The sequence below is a fragment of the Pseudophryne corroboree genome, chromosome 7 (assembly GCF_028390025.1).
Source record: "Pseudophryne corroboree isolate aPseCor3 chromosome 7, aPseCor3.hap2, whole genome shotgun sequence".
NCBI classification, from domain to species: domain Eukaryota; kingdom Metazoa; phylum Chordata; class Amphibia; order Anura; family Myobatrachidae; genus Pseudophryne; species Pseudophryne corroboree.
The window spans coordinates 366,941,582-366,966,671 of record NC_086450.1 but is presented as its reverse complement, the minus strand read 5'-3'; the positions used below and the strand labels follow the sequence as shown (position 1 = coordinate 366,966,671).

At 44.6% G+C, this 25,090-nt stretch overlaps 1 protein-coding gene across 2 annotated transcripts in view; it reads right to left on the bottom strand.

Moving 5' to 3' along the window:
- TRRAP (transformation/transcription domain associated protein) overlaps positions 1-25,090 on the bottom strand; it is a 212,749-nt gene that overhangs the window by 113,436 nt on the left and 74,223 nt on the right. For both annotated transcript variants that reach the window (XM_063934508.1, XM_063934509.1), the window contains 7 exons: positions 23,508-23,721; positions 15,432-15,557; positions 12,561-12,707; positions 12,128-12,330; positions 1,523-1,644; positions 1,052-1,265; positions 264-443 (listed from right to left, as the gene is read on the bottom strand). In XM_063934508.1, the coding sequence (XP_063790578.1) occupies positions 264-443; positions 1,052-1,265; positions 1,523-1,644; positions 12,128-12,330; positions 12,561-12,707; positions 15,432-15,557; positions 23,508-23,721 (1,206 nt within the window). The remainder of the gene's footprint in view (positions 1-263; positions 444-1,051; positions 1,266-1,522; positions 1,645-12,127; positions 12,331-12,560; positions 12,708-15,431; positions 15,558-23,507; positions 23,722-25,090) is intronic.

The window sequence follows — 25,090 nt, the reverse complement described above, 5'->3', positions numbered from 1 at the left end:
GCCGGATCACCAGCATTACTCCATGTTTGAATAGTCTTTGCATTTAAAAGTATACATTAAAAAACAATACTGAAAGTACAACCTAAACACATAAAAAATCCAAATAAAGTGTGTGTGTGTGTGTGTGTGTGTGTGTGTGTGTGTGTGTGTGTGTGTATATGTATATATATATATATATATATATATATATATATATATAGTTTCACTGCTTTGCTTAAGTTGAGATGGGGTAGGATATGTGACCTCCTTGAAAAACATATTACCTCTTCCTTGGATTCGCTGTTTTCTCTCTCCCTTGGTTCCTGCTTGACGTGCGTTACCATAGCAAACGCTGCCCGTTCGTGACTGTCTGCTAGATTGATGACATTAGTGATAGATGGGAGCATGGAGCCCTGGCAGCTTGTGCCAATTGTAGTGTTCTTCTCACAGACGGCTAGTAGGAGCTGCACAAATACAAGTCACAGAGTTCAAAGTGTTAATAGGACGACATCTTTGTGAAACATGGCATATACCACAGCATAAGAAAAGGTCGAATGAACCAGTGTTAAATAGGCAGGGCTGAAATTAAACAAACACTAGGATAAGTAAAATATGGTTACCAGCCCGTCTAACTGACAGAACATCATAACAGTAATGTCAGCACCGGCGGCTGTGTGTGCCCAAACAGCGCAACACCTGGTTGCTCTGTCGGGCACCATCTAGTGGCTACCGATGTGCAAAACACTTGAATTCCCCCATAGAAGTGATCATTAGCCTTTTACTATATAGTATAAGGTATTTTTGGTGTTCTCATAGGAACATATTTACAAATAACAGAACCAAGAGGGAAGCTGCGCAACCTACACCAAAAAAATGAATGAAAACTAAACCTATAACTTTAAAAAGAACATATAAAAATAAGCATATCTACTTATGTCTGAGGACTGTCTTAAAACTCATCTTTGCAAACAGCGCACAAAGGGTGGAAACAATGAAAGCACCAGTTCAATAAGATGGCTGATGTTCAAGTAATTCACATACAGCCGCTGGGAACAGGCGTAACATAGCGTACCTCAATACACTGCTTAATCCAGAAATGGTTGCCCATCGCTTCCCAGTTCTGCGAACATGTGACGTAGAGCAGTCGATCATACACGCGACGCTTCATGGAGGTGTCAAAGGCCTCAAAGAATTTTGCTCGGATGTTGGGCTGCGCACAGCGCAGTCCCGACAGGAAAGCCGGCTCCAGCTTGGCGGTAAGTTCACTCCCAGAAAGGTTCTCATCTCTGTAACGGGCAAAGCACAAGTCATCCAGCCAAAGAACTCTAGTTAATGCATAGCACACATATCCTTTACAGGGTGTTCACTAATCAAAACTACCGAAATTAAGCATTGTATGAGGGAGACTTAACAGAAGTATACAAAACCTAGATTTTTCTCATAAAAAATATACTTATTTTATTATGACAGATAAGAGTGCAAACTATGTATTATGTTGACTGATCAAAACATTAGTTTTACATATTTCTATTACTCTCTGTACCTGTAAACGTAATTAACAAGCTCCAAAAACTGTGCATTTAACTCAAGGTCCTCCGGAAAGCGCTTCTCTATGTAGGTCATCATTTTCACCAGCAAAATGGATTTCTCCCGAAGTGTAGGAGTCTGCATAAAAATGGAGGCCAGAAAGTATGGTTACAGCACTAAAAGTAACATTAATAAAAGATGCTGCTCCACATTTCAGATGAAACGTGGGTAAGCAATGCTGGCAGCATTTTACAGGCTGTCTGCTGGACCAAATCACTGCTCGCAGCCCAAATGTAAAGTATATGTGTGTGAGAACAGCTAAGGCATTAAGGGCTCATTTTAAATCGGACGTGTGCTCTTACTCATCAACCGATGTACCTGTTCTCACAGATAACCCAATAAAGGCTACTCAACTGTTTTTCCACCCATGTCAAACAGTCTCCTTTTGGCTACTGTATTGGGCTTAAGAAACCAGCCCTGCTGGAGTAACAGTGGTACCGGAACGCATATACAGCATGGGTAGAGGAGTGATGGAGTATTAAGGCTGAACACATTGAACCCCCCCCCCCCCCCGCCCCCCATCTCTAACCCACCCTAAAGAAATTGGGAGACCAACATTGAAATTATCATAGCCGCATGCCTTTTCAGTATTTTGTTGTCATTGTACCAACACAGGTCAAGTCCTGTTTCTCACAGACCATTTTGGGTTAAATATGGGAATGGCATTTCAGCCAGGTCAGCAGGGGGCGCAATTGCAGGCAAAAATTTTATCTCCCTTTGTACCGTGTAAAAGTAACATAGAATTTGACGGCAGATAAGAACCACTTGGCCCATCTAGTCTGTCCATTTTTTTATCCTTTAGTTAATCTCAACCCTTTATGAACCTTAATTCTTCGTAAGGATATTCATATGATTATCCCAAGCATGTTTAAATTGCTCTACAGTCTTAGCCTCTATCCACTACCCTTTCTGTGAAGTAATTTTTCCTTAAATTTGCCCTGAACCTGCCAGATTGCGGTGGTAGGGGATTCTATTATTAGGAGAACAGACGGGGCACTCTGCAACCGGGACCGTGATCGCCGTACAGTCTGTTGTCTCCCGGGTATGTCACATTGCAGAGTGGGTAGACAGATTGTTGGGAGGGGCTGGGAAAGACCCAGCGGTCTTGGTGCACGTTGGCACCAACGACAAAGTTAGTGGTAGGTGGGATATCCTTAAGAAAGATTATAGGGACCTAGGCCAAAAATTAAAAGCAATGACACGTAAGGTAATATTTTCTGAAATATTACCTGTGCCACGCGCTAGTCCAGGGAGGCAGAGGGAGATAAGGGAGGTAAATGTGTGGCTCAGGGACTGGTGTAGGAAAGAGGGGTTTGTGTTCTCAAACACTGGGCGGACTTCTCAGTCAGGCGCCATCTTTTTTGTTGCGATGGATTGCACCTGAATGAGGAGGGGGCAGTGGTGCCGGAGGGAAGGATCGTTAGAAGGTTGGAGGAGATATTAAACTAGGTGCCCGGGGGGAGGGATTAGAAAGAATTAGTGGGACAACTACAGAGCGAAGAAAAATGGGATGTATAAAGTATAATGAGGGTGGAGAGGGGAGGGAAGGAGAAAAATAGTCAGTGATGGTAATTTAATGGAAACTCAGGTTCCTAAGGAAAGGTTATCCACAACAAAACTTACGGATCAGGGAATTACCAAACTTAAGTGTATGATTACAAATGCAAGACCAAAATGATATAATAGGCATTACAGAGACATTGTGGGACGATTCTCACGACTGGGCGGCAAACATGGAGGGGTACACCCTCTTCAGGAGAGATAAGACTAATAAAAAGGGAGGGGGTGTTTGTCTATATGTTAAACCTTTCTTAAAACCGTATTTAAAAGGAGTCATCGTGGGTTGAAATTTCGAGTGGGAGTAAAGATACAAATAGGGACATGCTATAAACCACCAGATATTAGTGTGTCTGACGAATTACTACTCTTGCAGCAAATCAAAAAAGCTGCAGGTATGGGTGATGTCATTATTGTTGGGGACTTTAATTACCCAGACATAAACTGGAACACCGAAACAGTAAATACAGCTAGGGGTAATAGGTTCTAAAACATGCTAAAAGATCACTACGTGTCCCAGGTAATCGGGGGGAACCAACTAGGCATAGGGCTATACTGGATCTAATACTAACTAATAATGAGGAAATAATATCAAATACTAAAGTAGGCGAGACCCTAGGAAATAGCAACCACAATATGATCAGATTCGATATCAGCTTCCAAAAACAACAATATAAGGGTCTAACTAAAACTTTTAACTTTAAGAAAGCTAATTTCATATTGCTGAAACAAGCAATGAGGGACATCAATTGGGAAATTGTATTGCATGGTAAGAATACTGCTGAAATGTGAGATGTTTTTACAACTACGCTCAATAAGTATACTCATTTGTATATTCCCAAAGTCAACAAAAACAGGAGTAGGAAATTCAAACCAATGTGGCTTAATAAGAGGGTCAAGGAACAAGTGGATTAAAAAAAAAAAGGCGTGCTTTCAAAGCATTTAAGTCTGACCGAACGGTGGAATCATTCCAGTTCTACAAGGAATGTAACAAAAAATGCAAAAAATAAATCAGAGCAGCTAAAATAAAAAACGAAAAACAAATAGCAAAGGAGAGTATAACAAACCCCAAAAAGTTCTTTAAGTACATAAACGGTAAAAGGTTAAAAAGGGAGACTATTGGGCAAGTTGGATGTTTTGATTAATGATGATAGGGAAAAAGCGTATTTAGTAAATAAATTCTTTTAATCAGTATTCACGAATGAGGACAGGTTGACGAGAGTAGAGCATAACATAAGCTATGATAACGACCCGATGCTCGGTACTTGGTTAAACGAGGAAGTAGTCCGGGAGAGACTATGTAAAATTAAGATAAATAAATCTCCTGGGCCGGATGGACTCAACCCCAGGGTTCTTATGGAACTTATTGTAAAGATATCGAGACCCCTATATTTGATTTTCAGAGAGTCAATTAGATCAGAAACGATACGAAAGGACTGGCGTATAGCAGAGGTAGTCCCAATATTTAAAAATAAGAATTTACTTACCGATAATTCTATTTCTCGTAGTCCGTAGTGGATGCTGGGAACTCCGTAAGGACCATGGGGAATAGCGGCTCCGCAGGAGACTGGGCACAAAAAGTAAAAGCTTTAGACTAGCTGGTGTGCACTGGCTCCTCCCCCTATGACCCTCCTCCAAGCCTCAGTTAAGATACTGTGCCCGGACGAGCGTACATAATAAGGAAGGATCTTGAATCCCGGGTAAGACTCATACCAGCCACACCAATCACACCGTACAACTCGTGATCTGAACCCAGTTAACAGTATGATAACCGTAGGAGCCTCTGAAAAGATGGCTTCCAACAATAAACAACCCGATTTGTTTGTAACAATAACTATATACAAGTATTGCAGACAATCCGCACTTGGGATGGGCGCCCAGCATCCACTACGGACTACGAGAAATAGAATTATCGGTAAGTAAATTCTTCTTTTCTCTGACGTCCTAGTGGATGCTGGGAACTCCGTAAGGACCATGGGGATTATACCAAAGCTCCCAAACGGGCGGGAGAGTGCGGATGACTCTGCAGCACCGAATGAGAGAACTCCAGGTCCTCCTCAGCCAGGGTATCAAATTTGTAGAATTTAGCAAACGTGTTTGCCCCTGACCAAGTAGCTGCTCGGCAAAGTTGTAAAGCCGAGACCCCTCGGGCAGCCGCCCAAGATGAGCCCACCTTCCTTGTGGAATGGGCTTTAACAGATTTTGGCTGTGGCAGGCCTGCCACAGAATGTGCAAGTTGAATTGTACTACAAATCCAACGAGCAATCGTCTGCTTAGAAGCAGGAGCACCCAGCTTGTTGGGTGCATACAGTATAAACAGCGAGTCAGATTTTCTGACTCCAGCCGTCCTGGAAACATATATTTTCAGGGCCCTGACTACGTCCAGCAACTTGGAGTCCTCCAAGTCCCTAGTAGCCACAGGTACCACAATAGGTTGATTCATGTGAAACGCTGAAACCACCTTAGGGAGAAATTGAGGACGAGTCCTCAATTCCGCCCTATCCGAATGAAATATCAGGTAAGGGCTTTTATAGGATAAAGCCGCCAATTCTGATACGCGCCTGGCTGAAGCCAGGGCCAACAGCATTACCACTTTCCATGTGAGATATTTCAAATCCACTGTGGCAAGTGGTTCAAACCAATGTGATTTTAGGAACCCTAAAACTACATTGAGATCCCAAGGTGCCACTGGAGGCACAAAAGGAGGCTGTATATGCAGTACCCCTTTGACAAACGTCTGAACTTCAGGCACTGAAGCCAGTTCTTTCTGGAAGAAGATCGACAGGGCCGAAATTTGAACCTTAATGGATCCTAATTTTAGGCCCATAGACAATCCTGCTTGCAGGAAATGTAGGAAACGACCCAGTTGAAATTCCTCCGTAGGGGCCTTCTTGGCCTCACACCACGCAACATATTTTCGCCAAATGCGATGATAATGTTTTGCAGTGACATCCTTCCTGGCCTTGATCAGGGTAGGGATGACTTCATCTGGAATGCCTTTTTCCTTCAGGATCCGGCGTTCAACCGCCATGCCGTCAAACGCAGCCGCGGTAAGTCTTGGAACAGACAAGGTCCCTGCTGGAGCAGGTCCTTCCTTAGAGGTACAGGCCACGGGTCCTCCGTGAGCATCTCTTGCAGCTCCGGGTACCAAGTTCTTCTTGGCCAATCCGGAGTCACGAGTATCGTTCTTACTCCTCTCCTTCTTATGATTCTCAGTACTTTTGGTATGAGAGGAAGAGGAGGGAACACATATACCGACTGGAAAACCCACGGAGTTACCAGAGCGTCCACCGCTATTGCCTGAGGGTCCCTTGACCTGGCGCAATATCTGTCCAGTTTCTTTGAGACGGGACGCCATCATGTCCACCTTTGGTTTTTCCCAACGGTTTACAATCACTTGGAAGACTTCTGGATGAAGTCCCCACTCCTCCGGGTGGAGGTCGTGTCTGCTGAGGAAGTCTGCTTCCCAGTTGTCCACTCCCGGAATGAACACTGCTGACAGTGCTATCACATGATTTTCCGCCCAGCGGAGAATCCTTGCAGCTTCTGCCATTGCCCTCCTGCTTCTTGTGCCGCCCTGTCTGTTTACGTGGGCGACAGCCGTGATGTTGTCCGACTGGATCAATACCGGTTGACCCTGAAGCAGAGGCCTTGCTTGACTTAGGGCATTGTAAATGGCCCTTAGCTCTAGGATATTTATGTGAAGAGACGTTTCCATGCTTGACCACAAGCCCTGGAAATTTCTTCCCTGTGTGACTGCTCCCCAGCCTCTCAGGCTGGCATCCGTGGTTACCAGCATCCAATCCTGAATGCCGAATCTGCGGCCCTCTAGAAGATGAGCCTTCTGTAACCACCACAGGAGAGATACCCTTGTCCTTGGAGATAGGGTTATCCGCTGATGCATCTGAAGATGCGATCCGGACCATTTGTCCAGCAGATCCCACTGAAAAGTTCTTGCATGGAATCTTCCGAATGGAATCGCTTCGTAAGAAGCCACCATTTTCCCCAGGACTCTCGTGCACTGATGCACTGACACTTGTCCTGGTTTTAGGAGGTTCCTGACTAGCTCGGATAACTCCCTGGCCTTCTCCTCCGGGAGAAACACCTTTTTCTGGACTGTGTCCAGAATCATCCCTAGGAACAGTAGACGTGTTGTTGGAATCAGCTGTGATTTTGGGATATTTAGAATCCACCCGTGCTGACGTAGCACTACCTGAGATAGTGCTACTCCGACCTCTAACTGTTCCCTGGACCTTGCCCTTATCAGGAGATCGTCCAAGTAAGGGATAATTAATACGCCTTTTCTTCGAAGAAGAATCATCATTTCGGCCATTACCTTGGTAAAGACCCGTGGTGCCGTGGACAATCCAAACGGCAGCGTCTGAAACTGATAATGACAGTTTTGTATCACAAACCTGAGGTACCCTTGGTGAGAAGGGTAGATTGGGACATGGAGATAAGCATCCTTGATGTCTAGAGATACCATATAGTCCCCTTCTTCCAGGTTCGCTATCACTGCTCTGAGTGACTCCATCTTGAATTTGAACCTTTTTATGTAAGTGTTCAAAGATTTTAGATTTAAAATTGGTCTCACCGAGCCGTCCGGCTTCGGTACCACAAACAGCGTGGAATAATACCCCTTTCCCTGTTGTAGGAGGGGTACCTTGATTATCACCTGCTGGGAATACAGCTTGTGAATAGCTTCCAATACTGCCTCCCTGTCGGAGGGAGACGTTGGCAGAGCAGACTTCAGGAACCGGCGAGGGGGAGACGTCTCGAATTCCAATTTGTACCCCTGTGATACTACCTGCAGGATCCAGGGGTCCACTTGCGAGTGAGCCCACTGCGCGCTGAAATTCTTGAGACGGCCCCCCACCGTGCCCGAGTCTGCTTGCAGAGCCCCAGCGTCATGCTGAGGACTTGGCAGAAGCGGGGGAGGGCTTCTGGTCCTGAGAAGAGGCTGCATGGTGCAGTCTTTTTCCCCTTCCTCTGCCCCGGGGCAGGAATGTCCCCTTTATACGGCAATACTTCCATATGTCGTTTGGAATCCGCATCACCTGACCACTGTCGCGTCCATAACGTTCTTCTGGCAGAAATGGACATCGCACTTACTCTAGATGCCAGGGTGCAAATATCCCTCTGTGCATCTCGCATATATAGTAATGCATCCTTTAAATGCTCTATAGTTAATAATATACTGTCCCTATCCAGGGTATCAATATTTTCAGTCAGGGAATCCGACCAAGCCACTCCAGCGCTGCACATCCAGGCTGAGGCGATCGCTGGTCGCAGTATAACACCGGTATGTGTGTATATACCTTTTAAGATATTTTCCAGCCTTCTATCAGCTGGTTCCTTGAGAGCGGCCGTATCAGGAGACGGTAACGCCACTTGTTTTGATAAGCGTGTGAGCGCCTTATCTACCCTAGGGGGTGTTTCCCAACGCGCCCTAACCTCTGGCGGGAAAGGGTATAGTGCCAATAATTTACTAGAAATCAGCAGTTTTTTATAGGGGGAAACCCACGCTTTATCACACACCTCATTTAATTCATCTGACTCAGGAAAAACTACTGGTAGTTTTTTCACACCCCACATAATACCCTTTTTTGTGGTACTTGTAGTGTCAGAAATGTTCAATGCCTCCTTCATTGCCGTGATCATGTAACGTGTGGCCCTACTGGACATTACGTTTGTCTCGTCACCGTCGACACTGGATTCAGTATCCGTGTCAGGGTCTGTGTCGACCATCTGAGGTAACGGGCGTTTTAGCGCCCCTGACGGTGTCTGAGACGCCTGAACAGGCACTAATTGATTTGTCGGCTGTCTCATGTCGTCAACAGTTTTTTGCAAAGTGCTGACATTGTCACGTAATTCTTTAATTACTACCATCCAGTCAGGTGTCGACTCCCTAGGGGGTGACATCACTAACACAGGCAATTGCTCTGCTTCCACATCATTTTCCTCCTCATACATGTCGACACAATCGTACCGACACCCAGCACACACACAGGGAATGCTCTGATAGAGGACAGGACCCCACTAGCCCTTTGGGGAGACAGAGGGAGAGTTTGCCAGCACACACCAGAGCGCTATATATATACAGGGATAACCTTATATAAGTGTTACTCCCTTTATAGCTGCTGTATTATATATTAGCTGCCAATAGTGCCCCCCCTCTCTTGTTTTACCCTGTTTCTGTAGTGTAGTCTGCAGGGGAGAGTCAGGGAGCCGTCCTTCCAGCGGAGCTGTGAAAGAAAATGGCGCTCGTGTGCTGAGGAGAAAGGCTCCGCCCCCTTCACGGCGGCCTTTTCTCCCGCTTTTTTCAGGAAACTGGCAGGGGATAAATGCATCCATATAGCCCAGGAGCTATATGTGATGCATTTTTTTTAGCCATATAAGGTTTTTATATCGTTTTTATTGCGTCTCAGGGCGCTCCCCCCCAACGCCCTGCACCCTCAGTGACCGGAGTGTGAAGTGTGCTGAGAGCAATGGCGCACAGCTGCAGTGCTGTGCGCTACCTTATTTGAAGACAGGAACGTCTTCTGCCGCCGCTTTCTCCGGACCTCTTCGCTCTTCTGGCTCTGTAAGGGGGCCGGCGGCGCGGCTCCGGGACCCATCCAGGCTGAACCTGTGATCGTCCCTCTGGAGCTAATGTCCAGTAGCCAAGAAGCCCAATCCACTCTGCAGTCAGGTGAGTTCGCTTCTTCTCCCCAAGGTCCCACGATGCAGTGAGCCTGTTGCCAGCAGGACTCACTGAAAATAAAAAACCTATTTAAACTTTTACTTCTAAGCAGCTCAGGAGAGCCACCTAGCTTGCACCCTTCTCGTTCGGGCACAAAAATCTAACTGAGGCTTGGAGGAGGGTCATAGGGGGAGGAGCCAGTGCACACCAGCTAGTCTAAAGCTTTTACTTTTTGTGCCCAGTCTCCTGCGGAGCCGCTATTCCCCATGGTCCTTACGGAGTTCCCAGCATCCACTAGGACGTCAGAGAAAAGGGTATTAAAACTCACCCCGATAACTATAGACCGGTAAATTTGACATCTATAGTGGGGAAATTACTAGAAGGTATATTAAGTGACAGCATACTTGAGTACTTGGGTACCTCCAAGGTGATTACTAGAAATCAGCATGGTTTTATGAAGGACAGATCCTGTCAACCTAACTTAATAAGCTTCTACGAGAAAGTGAGCGATAATATTGATTAGGGTCAAGCAGTGGATGTGTTCTTTTTGGGCGTCGCTAAAACTTTTGACAAAGTTCCACATAAGAGATTAATTCTCAGATTAAGGGAGTTTGGGGTAGGAGACACTATTTGTACTTGGGTGAATAGTTGGCTGTTCAATAGGGAACAGCAAGTGGGGATTAATGGGATGTACTCTGAATGGGCTTCAGTGCTCATTGGAATATCGCAGGGTTCAGTACTTGGACCATTGTTGTTTAACATATTCATTAACGACCTAGGGGAGGGACTGGAAGCACAGTGTCAATTTTCACAGATGATACTAAGCTATGTAGAGTAATTAATTCAGACAAGGATGTTGAGTCTCTACAGAATGACTTATCTAGACTTGAGGTCTGGGCAGATAAATGGAGAATGAGGTTCAATAAATACAAATGTAAAGTTATGCACTTTGGGACTAAGAACATTCAGGCAGCCTATAAACTAAATGGGGAAAACGTAGGGATAACAGTAGTTGAAAAAAATTTGGTAGTGCTCATCGACAATAAACTTAGTAGCAGTACGTAATGTCAAAATGCAGCAACAAAAGCAAGTAAGGTGTTAGCATGCATAAAACGGGGAATGGAGACAAGGGATGACAGTGTAATCCTGCCACTGAATAAATCATTGGTGCGGCCACATCTGGAATATTGTGTACAGTTCTGGGCACCTCACTATAAAAAAAAAAAAAGATATCTTGGAACTCGAAAAGGTTCAGAGGCGAGCCACTAAACTGGTTAAGGAGTTAGAGGCACTGGATTAAGAGGAAAGACTTAAAAGTTTAGATTTGTTTACACTGGAAAAGAGGCGACTGAGAGGAGACATTATTAGTATTTTTAAATTCATTAAGGGACTTATCAAACGATTTGTTTATCAAAAAAACACTAAATAGAACACGAGGCTATCCCCTGAGGTTAGAAGATAAAAAATACCATACACAACGGAGAAAAGGATTCTTCACAGTAAGAACAGTAAGGATTTGGAATTCTCTGCCAGAGAATGTAGTAATAATGGAGCGGGAAAAAATATCCCAGGATACAGCATTTAATTAATACAAAAAAAAAAAAAAAAAAAAAAAGGAAAAAAAATTATAATACAGGTTGAATTCAATGGACATTTGTCTTTTTTCAACCTCAACAACTATGTAACTATATGATCCCAGGAACGGTGCATATAGTGTTCAGCATAGGATAAGTCGCTCTGATTAAAATTAAATGTTCTCTATGAATAAAAGATAAAACGTCTGAATACACTGTGGAAGATGGATAACTAAACTTAAGGCATCAATATTGGGAGTCTTAATTCAACAAATGGGTTGCAAAACAATCAGCAGATTAAATGGAACATCCATTTATAGCATTAGCAGTATGACAGCTGAATATCTTTATTCACTGAAAACAATGTCCCCTTCACACAATCGTTCCTCTAAATGTTAATGTTCCCTTATGTCAGAAGCAGGAGCAGTGTGGGGGGAAAAAATATTTATTTATTTTTTAAAGAGGTTGAATGGAACCCAGTGCACTCCCAGGTTACCTCGGTAACCGCTCACCAGCGATCATGAATCCAAAGATACTTACCACAAAATCACCTCTTCAATGCTAAATTGTAGAAAAGTACCACAGTATGGAAGGTAAATGGATGAAAGCAGGTAGAGAGTAATTTAAGGAGTACGTTTATTATTCGGAATAATCTGTAAACCTGCACATTTCGTTCATTAGGACAATGTAATCCCTCCACCAAAAACACAGTTTTAAAAGAATAAAACAGAACTGCTTTGCAGCTCACCTGATTGGCTGCCATAGGGGTGTTGTTTTTCAGCCACTCCTCCACTATTTTTACCACAGCTCGGAGAATTTTTGCATCGGGGGATTTTTCGATGAGGGAAGTCAGTATGTTCTGAATAAAGTTTTTCCTCATTTCCATGCTCATCACTGCCAAGCGCGTTTTCACCAGGTCCAGACTCAGCATCACCAGCTCACTGGTGCCCGCTGGGGAAAAAGAGGTATAGAAATCAGTGAAAGGATGCCTCAGTGGCGAGGAAGGGGGTTAGACAGCTGCTGGCAAAGCCATACATCATCCGTCAAGTATGTAACTGAAATCATTAAACCAAGCTGGAGGGAATTATAGTCTCACAGAGTATGGAAACATATCAGGAGTTATTTGGAAGGGACTTCTATGATATTTCCAGTAGCTTAAACAGTAATATAAATCTATGTACCTGGATTGGCTTCAGCTGTCCCGGGAGTAGCCTGTGGGTTCAAATGCTCCCTCACCATCTTCTGTAGGGAGCGCATGAAAACGGATATAAGTCTGTCAATATAGCTGGGGTTGTTGCTGCAGGCCGACTTCAAGATCATTAGTGTACCTGCCCAATTCAAACACAGAACATCAGCTAATATGTCCTATTATGGACATATGGAACTTTCAGCAGGAAACACTGGTTCTACACAAAAATCTAATCTCTTAAATAATAAAAAAGGCACCTGGCTCCAAATGAAAGAACAGTGGTGTGTGCGCTTAAAGCCAACTACCTGGCTCCAAACGTCCTGCCTTACTTTTAATGTATATTGCTACAAAAGTATATTCAATTACGTTTTAGGTTTCATTAACCCTTGCAAGCAAACTACTGTAGATCTTCTTCGTGTTAAGGTCACTGTTCTGCTACAGGACCACAATAAATGCCAAAGATCACTTCATTGACTGAGTACAGTAGCTAGAAATGGTTTTAATATACAGGTATGGGGTCCATAATTGTGAATACTTTGTTTTTTTTATATTGGCAGTACCAAGATAAATCCCAGAAATGAATGTGTATAAAACAGCTGCACTAAATGAACATGTTTTGAGGCATTGTATAATTATATATAGGATAGATAGACAGACAGACAGACAGACCGACCTTTTTCTCATTAACGTCAACAAGGTTGACAGGGAAAAAGTAATTCCATAACCCACAGCAATATAATTGGCCTGATCACTAAAATTACGTAAAAAGGAGAGTATCTGTTTATTGTACACTGTAATAGGAAACCCTTCTAGCTGTCAGTGGGCAGAGTCCGGGCAGCTGTGTCGGTAGGGTGTTCTAATTCACACGTCTATGCAGGGTATGACATTAGCTGCTGATCTGCCACATGTTAGTGCATCCACATACGGGATGCGGTCAAGATCCCGCTGGACGGAATCCCGGCGGTCAAAATACCGACACCGGAATTCCGACCGGCACAATCCCGACATATTCTCCCTCCGTGGGTGTCCACGACACCCATAGAGGGAGAATAAAATAGTGTGTCGAGCGTAGCAAGGCAGCGTGGCGAGCACAGCGAGCCCGCAAGGGGCTGCGTTCCGCTCGCCACCCCTGTTGGGATTCTGCTGGTCGGGATTCCGGTGTCGGTATTTCGACCGCCGGGATCCCGTCCAGCGGGATTTCGTACTGATCCCCCATATACAGGTAACCAGTAGCTGTATGTTAACATTTCACAAAATCATGAGGAAGGATTTCACTCCTATGCACACAGGTACTGCTTTTAAAGGACACCAATCAGCATGAAAATGCCTGATAAAAGCTAAGGAGTCTATGGGGGGCATTCAATTAAGTGCGTTTTTTTCGACTGGTTGAAAAAACTGCAGTAATTCGACACAGGGTATTCAATTGTGGGCATTTTTGAATCCATTTTCACATATACCGTTTCACTTTTTTTATTGTGTCGAATCGGCATGGGCAAAAATTGCGCCAAAAACGGGCAAAAATGCCCGCAAATTTGCAAACACGTGTATCAGTGGCATATACGCCGATACACTTGGGTTTCGTCAGTTACCAGTCGTATGTAAATTCAACCTAAAAATGTCCGAAAATGTGCAGTTTTTTTGACTGGTCGAAAAAACGGCACTAATTGAATACCCCCCTATGTACTAAGCCTTGTAGAGAGATAAAGTGGACAGAGATAAAGTGGACAGAGATAAAGTAACAACCAATCAGCTCCTGGTTTTTTTTTTTTTTTCAAACACAGTCTGTGACATGGCAGTTAGGAGCTGATTGGCTGGTACTTTATCTCTGTCCACTTTCTCTCTCCCCAGGGTTTAGTACATAGAAGCGCTTAGGCGTCATGTTTTAGTGAACTCAAATTCTAAGCACCAAGCAGATTACAAAGGATTAAATAAAACAAACACATGGAAGGGATCCCCACTGTCTGGGAAAGGGTCAGCCACACTCACACCTAGCCTGCGATGACCAGACTCACACCTAGCCTGCGATGAACCTCCGAGGTCACACATGCGTGCACTACAATCCCTAATAACACTCTACCAATTAGTCAACAAGCTTAAGAATTAACTATTATAAAGAAAAAAATGCATTGCCACGTTGTATGGTTATACATAAATACGCTTTCTCTTCAGTGTTGGCGCATTGCATATTTCTTAGCATCTGACCTTGAAGCACTTTGCAAGGAGCTGATTAAATTAAACTACAGTCTTCCTAAGTGTTTTCCACAATACACATTGACACCTGGCAAGCAAGCAATTCTTTAAGTAAAATTACACCTGTCTGCAGAGATCACAGGGGATGGCAGTGAGGGACGGCTAGCATTTACATTTTGCGCAGCTTCGGTTCCTTTGCGGTATTATTCCTGTTTTACTGACAGAACCAATTCATAGCAGCAGCAAGGATAAAAAAAAATTCACTGTAAATTACTGCTAAAAGTAACCTCTTGGGGACAAGAAAGTGAATTTTCCCAAAAGACAAGACTATATTAGGTTACACTTTGCTAGAACATAAAAGTACACACATTAAACTTCTCAAATAAATGTGTATGCCTCGGATATTCTATACAATCTATTCCTTAAAAGCAAAAATAAAGCTGTAACCTTTATTTAAAATGAAAAAAGTCAATCTGAGCTTATCATTACTTCTAATACCACACTCTTGGGCATCTCTGCAGCATGCTTGACTACACATATTTACATCAGTGCATTCTGGGAAAGAATACAGGTCATACCAGCACATAACTGACTAAAAGTCACTGAGTGCACTTCAGTGTAGACAGCCTCACAAAGTTTCAAAAGTCTCTCATAGTATGTCCGGAACACTTACCAAATAGCTGTGATGGGTTTGCGTTTGTAGCTTTTTCATAATTAGTAAGACCTTCATAAATGACTTTGCCCACAGCCGCGTATAAGCACTCCAGTTCTTCATATTTGGAAGCAACACTTGAGCTACCTAAGATACAATTCATAGTGAATTAGTGTCAAAGCACTCATTGTAATATTTTTTTTGCCCGTATTCCCCCCAGAATGCAGTGACACATACAGCAATTTGTGCCCTGGGCTCTGTGAAATTAGACAGATACAAAATAGTTCCAGTTTAATATATATACTTGTGAATTTGGAACAGTAATGCTTTCAGTGCTATAGCTCAGATACACTACATCCTCAGACAACAGGAAAGAAAATGGGCAACTTTATTTTTTTTTTAAACTGGTGCAGTAACCCACAGCAATAATTACTTGGCATAGGTCAGAAAACTAAAATAAACATCCAATTGGTTTAATGAGCTACGGTAAGTTCTATAGGGAATATAACTGATCACACATTCGATTAAGCAAAACAGCTGGTAGGAAACAGGTGACCCCCCCCCCCCCCCCCCCCCTTCGCCAGAACAATACTGACCAATGATCTCACTCTGCCCCCCTGGGACACATCAGCTGTCCAAGACCAAGCAAAGAAGACGACACCATTCTCAGCAGCAGTCTACAAGCCAGGACTACACAGCAACCTATGTACTGTAGCCTGAACTTTAACTAGATCAGTGCAATTAGTGAACGTGTACAGTATATAAGGCCATCTTTGTGGCTTCCTGCATTAATTTAATTTCAATAATGCTGGCTTTACTCTTACAAATCTATTGAACCTCTAATGTTCTACAGCCCCAACGGTATGCATGATTTGTAAATATCCTGGAGCCAAAATAGAAAAATAGTGGTGTTTTCGCTTAGACAAGTAATTAAGGATAATTTATATTTATAATGATAGGGGACTTACAATAACCCACAGCTAAAACCACTTCTGAGCAGGGAAAGTTCTGCTTGCCTTTACACTTAATTTCCTTTTCGTTTTAGGGGGTTAGTAATGTTTAACAAGTGAAAAATTGCATTTTCCCATTAAAAAATGATGTGAAATTATTGAACTCATTCCACAAGCCGTTTGGGGAATCTGCAGTCAATGAAATCACTTTCTGTAAGAGGATTTAAAAAAATACAATCACCAAAAGTGAGCTTTAAACAAAGGAAGACCGAGAAGAGAAGGAATTATTTCTGCAGAATGCGCATGTTCCTTGTCCCTGAACATCATAGCAAATTTGAAAGTAGACGACTAGGGACTGTCTCAATATTAAGCCGTTACTGGGAAGTGACGAGGCTGCTAGAACACGGCTAACTGCACGATGGAAAAGGTTCAGATCCAGCCTGCTACAATGTAACGGCCCCTTTATATTAAGAGAAGGTCATTTGTTTTATATGCTTAGAACCCACTTTATGTCTGGGTCTACACAAATGCATCCACAAAAACCTAATATCTATCATATCCTGTTCCTTCTGACCACATCACTCATCAATGCTACTAAATATCTATATATACAGCCAGAAATCAACATCCCTACTATTATTTTCCTACTACCTACCCCCACCTCGATTGACTGCTACCTAATAGTCCTATACACCAAGCATCACCTTTCCTTTCCGTATCACCACAAAACAATTGTTGTGTGCAGTGTGACCTGGATCAGGCATGTCAAACGCAAAATCCCAACTGGGCCAAATGACCAAGGTCTAAGTCTTGTGTGGGCCGCAGGTTTGACACGACTGATCTAGATGGTTTACTGGATGTTGGCAGACAACTTGCAAATAACGGGGACAGTGATACTGGTACAAGAAAATAAGATTTTACTTACCGATAAATCTATTTCTCGGAGTCCGTAGTGGATGCTGGGGTTCCTGAAAGGACCATGGGGAATAGCGGCTCCGCAGGAGACAGGGCACAAAAAGTAAAGCTTTTCCGATCAGGTGGTGTGCACTGGCTCCTCCCCCTATGACCCTCCTCCAGACTCCAGTTAGGTACTGTGCCCGGACGAGCGTACACAATAAGGGAGGATTTTGAATCCCGGGTAAGACTCATACCAGCCACACCAATCACACCGTACAACTTGTGATCTAAACCCAGTTAACAGTATGATAACAGCGGAGCCTCTGAAAGATGGCTTCCTTTAACAATAACCCGAATTAGTTAACAATAACTATGTACAACTTATGCAGATAATCCGCACTTGGGATGGGCGCCCAGCATCCACTACGGACTCCGAGAAATAGATTTATCGGTAAGTAAAATCTTATTTTCTCTATCGTCCTAGTGGATGCTGGGGTTCCTGAAAGGACCATGGGGATTATACCAAAGCTCCCAAACGGGCGGGAGAGTGCGGATGACTCTGCAGCACCGAATGAGAGAACTCCAGGTCCTCCTTAGCCAGAGTATCAAATTTGTAAAATTTTACAAACGTGTTCTCCCCTGACCACGTAGCTGCTCGGCAAAGTTGTAATGCCGAGACCCCTCGGGCAGCCGCCCAAGATGAGCCCACCTTCCTTGTGGAGTGGGCCTTTACAGATTTAGGCTGTGGCAAGCCTGCCACAGAATGTGCAAGTTGGATTGTGCTACAGATCCAACGAGCAATCGTCTGCTTAGACGCAGGAGCACCCATCTTGTTGGGTGCATACAATATAAACAACGAGTCAGATTTTCTGACTCCAGCTGTCCTTGCAATATATATTTTTAATGCTCTGACAACGTCCAGTAACTTGGAGTCCTCCAAGTCACTTGTAGCCGCAGGCACTACAATAGGCTGGTTCAGATGAAATGCTGACACCACCTTAGGGAGAAAATGCGGACGAGTTCGCAGTTCTGCCCTGTCCGAATGGAAAATCAGATATGGGCTTTTGTAAGATAAAGCTGCCAATTCTGACACTCTCCTGGCAGAAGCCAGGGCTAGAAGCATGGTCACTTTCCATGTGAGATATTTCAAATCCACCTTTTTTAGTGGTTCAAACCAATGAGATTTTAGGAAGTCCAAAACCACATTTAGATCCCACGGTGCCACTGGAGGCACCACAGGAGGCTGTATATGCAGCACTCCCTTAACAAAGGTCTGGACTTCAGGGACTGAAGCCAATTCTTTTTGAAAGAAAATCGACAGGGCCGAAATTTGAACCTTAATAGATCCCAATTTGAGACCCATTGACAATCCTGATTGCAGGAAATGTAGGAATCGACCCAGTTGAAATTCCTCCGTCGGAGCACTCCGATCTTCGCACCACGCAACATATTTTCGCCAAATTCGGTGATAATGTTGCACGGTTACTTCCTTCCTTGCTTTAATCAAAGTAGGAATGACTTCTTCCGGCATGCCTCTTTCCTTTAGGATCCGGCGTTCAACCGCCATGCCGTCAAACGCAGCCGCGGTAAGTCTTGAAACAGACAGGGACCCTGCTGAAGCAAGTCCCTCCTTAGAGGTAGAGGCCACGGATCTTCCGTGATCATCTCTTGAAGTTCCGGGTACCAAGTCCTCCTTGGCCAATCCGGAACCACTAGTATCGTTCTTACGCCTCTTTGCCGTATAATTCTCAATACTTTTGGTATGAGAGGCAGAGGAGGAAACACATACACCGACTGGTACACCCAAGGCGTTACCAGCGCGTCCACAGCTATTGCCTGCGGATCTCTTGACCTGGCGCAATACCTGTCCAGTTTTTTGTTGAGGCGAGACGCCATCATGTCCACCATTGGTCTTTCCCAACGGGTTACCAGCATGTGGAAGACTTCTGGATGAAGTCCCCACTCTCCCGGGTGAAGATCGTGTCTGCTGAGGAAGTCTGCTTCCCAGTTGTCCACTCCCGGGATGAACACTGCTGACAGTGCTATCACATGATTCTCTGCCCAGCGAAGAATCCTTGCAGCTTCTGCCATTGCCCTCCTGCTTCTTGTGCCGCCCTGTCTGTTCACATGGGCGACTGCCGTGATGTTGTCCGACTGGATCAATACCGGTTTTCCCTGAAGCAGAGGTTCTGCCTGGTTTAGAGCATTGTATATTGCTCTTAGTTCCAGAATGTTTATGTGAAGAGACGTTTCCAGGCTCGTCCATACTCCCTGGAAGTTTCTTCCTTGTGTGACTGCTCCCCAGCCTCTCAGGCTGGCGTCCGTGGTCACCAGGATCCAATCCTGTATGCCGAATCTGCGGCCCTCCAATAGATGAGCACTCTGCAACCACCACAGAAGAGACACCCTTGTCCTTGGAGACAGGGTTATCCGTAGGTGCATCTGAAGATGCGACCCTGACCATTTGTCCAACAGATCCCTTTGGAAAATTCTTGCGTGGAATCTGCCGAATGGAATCGCTTCGTAAGAAGCCACCATTTTTCCCAGGACTCTTGTGCATTGATGTACAGACACCTTTCCTGGTTTTAGGAGGTTCCTGACAAGCTCGGATAACTCCTTGGCTTTTTCCTCCGGGAGAAAAACCTTTTTCTGAACCGTGTCCAGAATCATCCCTAGGAACAGCAGACGAGTTGTCGGCATTAACTGGGATTTTGGAATATTCAGAATCCACCCGTGCTGTTTTAGCACTTCTTGAGACAGTGCTAATCCCATCTCTAGCTGTTCTCTGGACCTCGCCCTTATTAGGAGATCGTCCAAGTATGGGATAATTAATACGCCTTTTCTTCGAAGAAGAATCATCATCTCGGCCATTACCTTTGTAAAGATCCGAGGTGCCGTGGACAATCCGAACGGCAGCGTCTGAAACTGATAGTGACAGTTTTGTACAACGAACCTGAGGTACCCCTGGTGTGAGGGGTAAATTGGAACGTGGAGATACGCATCCTTGATGTCCAAGGATACCATAAAGTTCCCCTCTTCCAGGTTCGCTATCACTGCTCTGAGTGACTCCATTTTGAACTTGAACTTCTTTATGTACAGGTTCAAGGACTTCAGATTTAGAATAGGCCTTACCGAGCCATCCGGCTTCGGTACCACAAAAAGAGTGGAATAATACCCCTTCCCTTGTTGCAGAAGAGGTACCTTGACTATCACCTGCTGAGAGTACAGCTTGTGAATGGCTTCCAACACCGTCTCCCTTTCGGAGGGGGACGTTGGTAAAGCAGACCTCAGGAAACGGCGAGGTGGATCTGTCTCTAATTCCAACCTGTATACCTGAGATATTATCTGCAGGATACAGGGATCTACTTGCGAGTGAGCCCACTGCGCGCTGTAATTTTTGAGACGACCGCCCACCGTCCCCGAGTCCGCTTGAGAAGCCCCAGCGTCATGCTGAGGCTTTTGTAGAAGCCGGGGAGGGCTTCTGATCCTGGGAAGGAGCTGCGTGTTGCTGTCTCTTCCCTCGACCTTTGCCTCGTGGCAAATATGAATAGCCCTTTGCTCTCTTATTTTTAAAGGAACGAAAGGGCTGCGGTTGAAAAGTCGGTGCCTTTTTCTGTTGGGGAGTGACTTGAGGTAGAAAGGTGGATTTCCCGGCTGTAGCCGTGGCCACCAAATCTGATAGACCGACTCCAAATAACTCCTCCCCCTTATACGGCAAAACTTCCATATGCCGTTTTGAATCCGCATCGCCTGTCCACTGTCGCGTCCATAAAGCTCTTCTGGCCGAAATGGACATAGCACTTACCCGTGATGCCAGTGTGCATATATCCCTCTGTGCATCACGCATATAAAGAAATGCATCCTTTATTTGTTCTAACGACAGTAGAATATTGTCCCTGTCCAGGGTATCAATATTTTCAATCAGGGATTCTGACCAAACTACCCCCGCACTGCCCATCCAGGCAGTTGCTACAGCTGGTCGTAGTATAACACCTGCATGTGTGTATATACTTTTTTGGATATTTTCCATCCTCCTATCTGATGGATCTTTAAGTGCGGCCGTCTCAGGAGAGGGTAACGCCACTTGTTTAGATAAGCGTGTTAGCGCCTTGTCCACCCTAGGAGGTGTTTCCCAGCGCTCCCTAACCTCTGGCGGGAAAGGGTATAATGCCAATAATTTCTTTGAAATTATCAGCTTTTTATCAGGGGCAACCCACGCTTCATTACACACGTCATTTAGTTCTTCTGATTCAGGAAAAACTATAGGTAGTTTTTTCATACCCCACATAATACCCTGTTTAGTGGTACCTGTAGTATCAGCTAAATGTAACGCCTCCTTCATTGCCAAAATCATATAACGTGTGGCCCTACTGGAAAATACGGTTGATTCGTCACCGTCACCACTGGAGTCATCGCCTGTGTCTGGGTCTGTGTCGACCGACTGAGGCAAAGGGCGTTTCACAGCCCCTGACGGTGTTTGAGTCGCCTGGACAGGCACTAATTGATTGTCCGGCCGTCTCATGTCGTCAAACGACTGCTTTAGCGTGTTGACACTATCCCGTAGTTCCATAAATAAAGGCATCCATTCTGGTGTCGACCCCCTAGGAGGTGACATCCCCATATTTGGCAATTGCTCCGCCTCCACACCAATATCGTCCTCATACATGTCGACACACACGTACCGACACACAGCAGACACACAGGGAATGCTCCTAATGAAGACAGGACCCACTAGCCCTTTGGGGAGACAGAGGGAGAGTTTGCCAGCACACACCAAAAGCGCTATATATATATCAGGGATAGCCTTATAATAAGTGCTCCCCTATAGCTGCTTTGTTATATAAAAATATCGCCATAAATTTGCCCCCCCTCTCTGTTTTACCCTGTTTCTGTAGTGCAGTGCAGGGGAGAGACCTGGGAGCCGTCCTGACCAGCGGAGCTGTGAGAGGAAATGGCGCCGTGTGCTGAGGAGATAGGCCCCGCCCCTTTTCCGGCGGGCTCGTCTCCCGCTATTTTGAGAAATCAGGCAGGGGTTAAATATCTCCATATAGCCTCTAGGGCTATATGTGAGGTATTTTTAGCCTTTATAGGTACTCATTTTGCCTCCCAGGGCGCCCCCCTCCCAGCGCCCTGCACCCTCAGTGACTGCCGTGTGAAGTGTGCTGAGAGGAAAATGGCGCACAGCTGCAGTGCTGTGCGCTACCTTTAGAAGACTGCAGGAGTCTTCAGCCGCCGATTCTGGACCTCTTCTGTCTTCAGCATCTGCAAGGGGGCCGGCGGCGCGGCTCCGGTGACCATCCAGGCTGTACCTGTGATCGTCCCTCTGGAGCTTGATGTCCAGTAGCCAAGAAGCCAATCCATCCTGCACGCAGGTGAGTTGACTCCTTCTCCCCTCAGTCCCTCGCTGCAGTGATCCTGTTGCCAGCAGGAATCACTGTAACATAAAAAACCTAGCTAAACTTTCTCTAAGCAGCTCTTTAGGAGAGCCACCTAGATTGCACCCTTCTCGGCCGGGCACAAAAATCTAACTGGAGTCTGGAGGAGGGTCATAGGGGGAGGAGCCAGTGCACACCACCTGATCGGAAAAGCTTTACTTTTTGTGCCCTGTCTCCTGCGGAGCCGCTATTCCCCATGGTCCTTTCAGGAACCCCAGCATCCACTAGGACGATAGAGAAAAGGAGGTAGGCAGGAGAGTTCCTACTAAACATAATTATTTAATGAGGGGGAAAGAGTAACATTATGAGAAAATGAGAGCACTGCTTGTTGGAGGGTATAATGGAAAGGTGGCATTTAACTACCCTTCTTCTGGAACACTGAACATCACGCTACGTTCTCGGAGTCTTGCAGTCCTGTCTTACACACAGATCAGGAGCTCCAAAAAAAAATATATACCCAGTCTCTCCTTTATACTCTAACCATGCCAGGTTATAGGGCTGCTAGACAGTGACCCAAGGAGGATGCACATCTTCACAGGGGGCACATTAAGATAACGTTTCCCTACTGTTTATACATAAAACTGGAGGTAGGTTTAGAGCACCATCTATAGAGGGAGATTCAAATGTTTGAAAAGTCAGTTGGGTGTCTGTTTTTTCCTATCTAATAGACAGGAAAAAACAGACAACCAACCGACTTTTCAAACATTTGAATTCCACCCTATAAGTGGTATTTAATTGACAGATCTCAATCCTATCATTGTTCATTGAATAGCAGAGTAGGTAAAGAAGAGAAGACAATATGAAATCCAACGTACTGGGCTCAGTAGGAAAGATACTCATCAGCCGGGACAGTAGAGTATGGACGGCTCGTAGGACCTTCGTGTTCCCACAGGTCATGCATGCTGAGATTCCCCTCTGCAGAGGTTTGAAGCTGCTGAGAATGCCAGGATTCTGCAGCACAGTGAGCAGGAAACTCAGCACCTCCAGCCCTGTACAAATGTTGGCAAAATTGGCTTGGGTGGGCTGTTCCTGGAATCGACATGTAAAACAAGATGAGAGAGATAAAAAAACAACTTTACTAATGTATTACTCCAAAGCATTAAACAATGTTCACCTGCAGACTCATTGCTTTCAGGTGGGAATAAAGCATATATTGAAGCAATGTACATGTAATATTCTTTGCAGGCAGTCGGGGGTATTTGTCAATCTCTTATTTTGTTCAATCAGCGTTGCACTTTTTGGGAAAATAGCGGTTAACACTTAGCAGTATTATTTTATTAATTTTTTTAAAAGGTACAAACTAAATAAAATAAAAAACCCTGCAAAAGCAAACACTCGTCAGTGACATGTTGGTAGATTGTGTCCCTGTGATTTCATACTGTAATGTAATTTTTAAGAATTATAGCGACATACCCCATGCAATTTCTGTTCCTTAGTAACATGAAGCTAATGCCTATGTTACATTGATGCCCTCCAATAACTCAATCCTGACTCTGCAAAATGACTATGTGGGATAACAATGGCTAACACTGCTAAATACTGTCTATTGGAATATATGTATTTCAGCTGTCAAACAGGTTAAGGAAACAATCAGTAAACGCTAGCCAGTCAGGGAGCTCCTAAATGGTCACATGATAGCGGGAGGGGGAAAGAAGGGGTGGGTGTCTAGCTGTGAATGTGTGTGCTTAGAAGAGGGGCGTTTCAAAATCTCTCTGCTTTCTACATCATACAAACATAGAAATATAGAATTTGACGGCAGATAAGAACCACTTGGCCCATCTAGTCTGCCCCTTTTTACCATATTTTTATCTCAGACCTTATTTGATCCTTTTTCTTTGTAAGGATATTCTTATGTCTATCCAATGCATGTTTAAATTGCTCTACTGTCTTAGCCTCTACCACCTCTGATGGGAGGCTATTCCACTTGTCCACTACCCTTTCTGTGAAGTAATTTTTCCTCAAATTTCCCCTGAACCTACCTATCCCCCCCCCCTCCCCGCCCCCCTTCAATCTCAGTGCTTGTCCTTGTGTTCTAATACTTCTCTTCAGTTGAAGAATGTTTCCCTACTGGACTTTGTTAACGCCCTTGATATATTTGAAAGTTTCTATCATGTCCCCCCTTTCCCTTTTCTGCTCCAAACTATACATATTTAGATTTTTATGCCTTTCTGGGTATGTTTTGTGATGTAGGCCATGCACCATTTTAGTCGCCCTTCTTTGTACCATCTCTAATGTATTATAATCCTTCTGAAGATACTGTATGGCGTCCAGAATTGTACACAGTATTCTAGATGAGGCCGTACCAATGACCTATACAGTGGCATTATTACTTCTTTCTTTCTGCTGCCGATTCCTCTCCCAATGCAGCCAAGTATCTGACTAGCCTTCCTCATTGCCT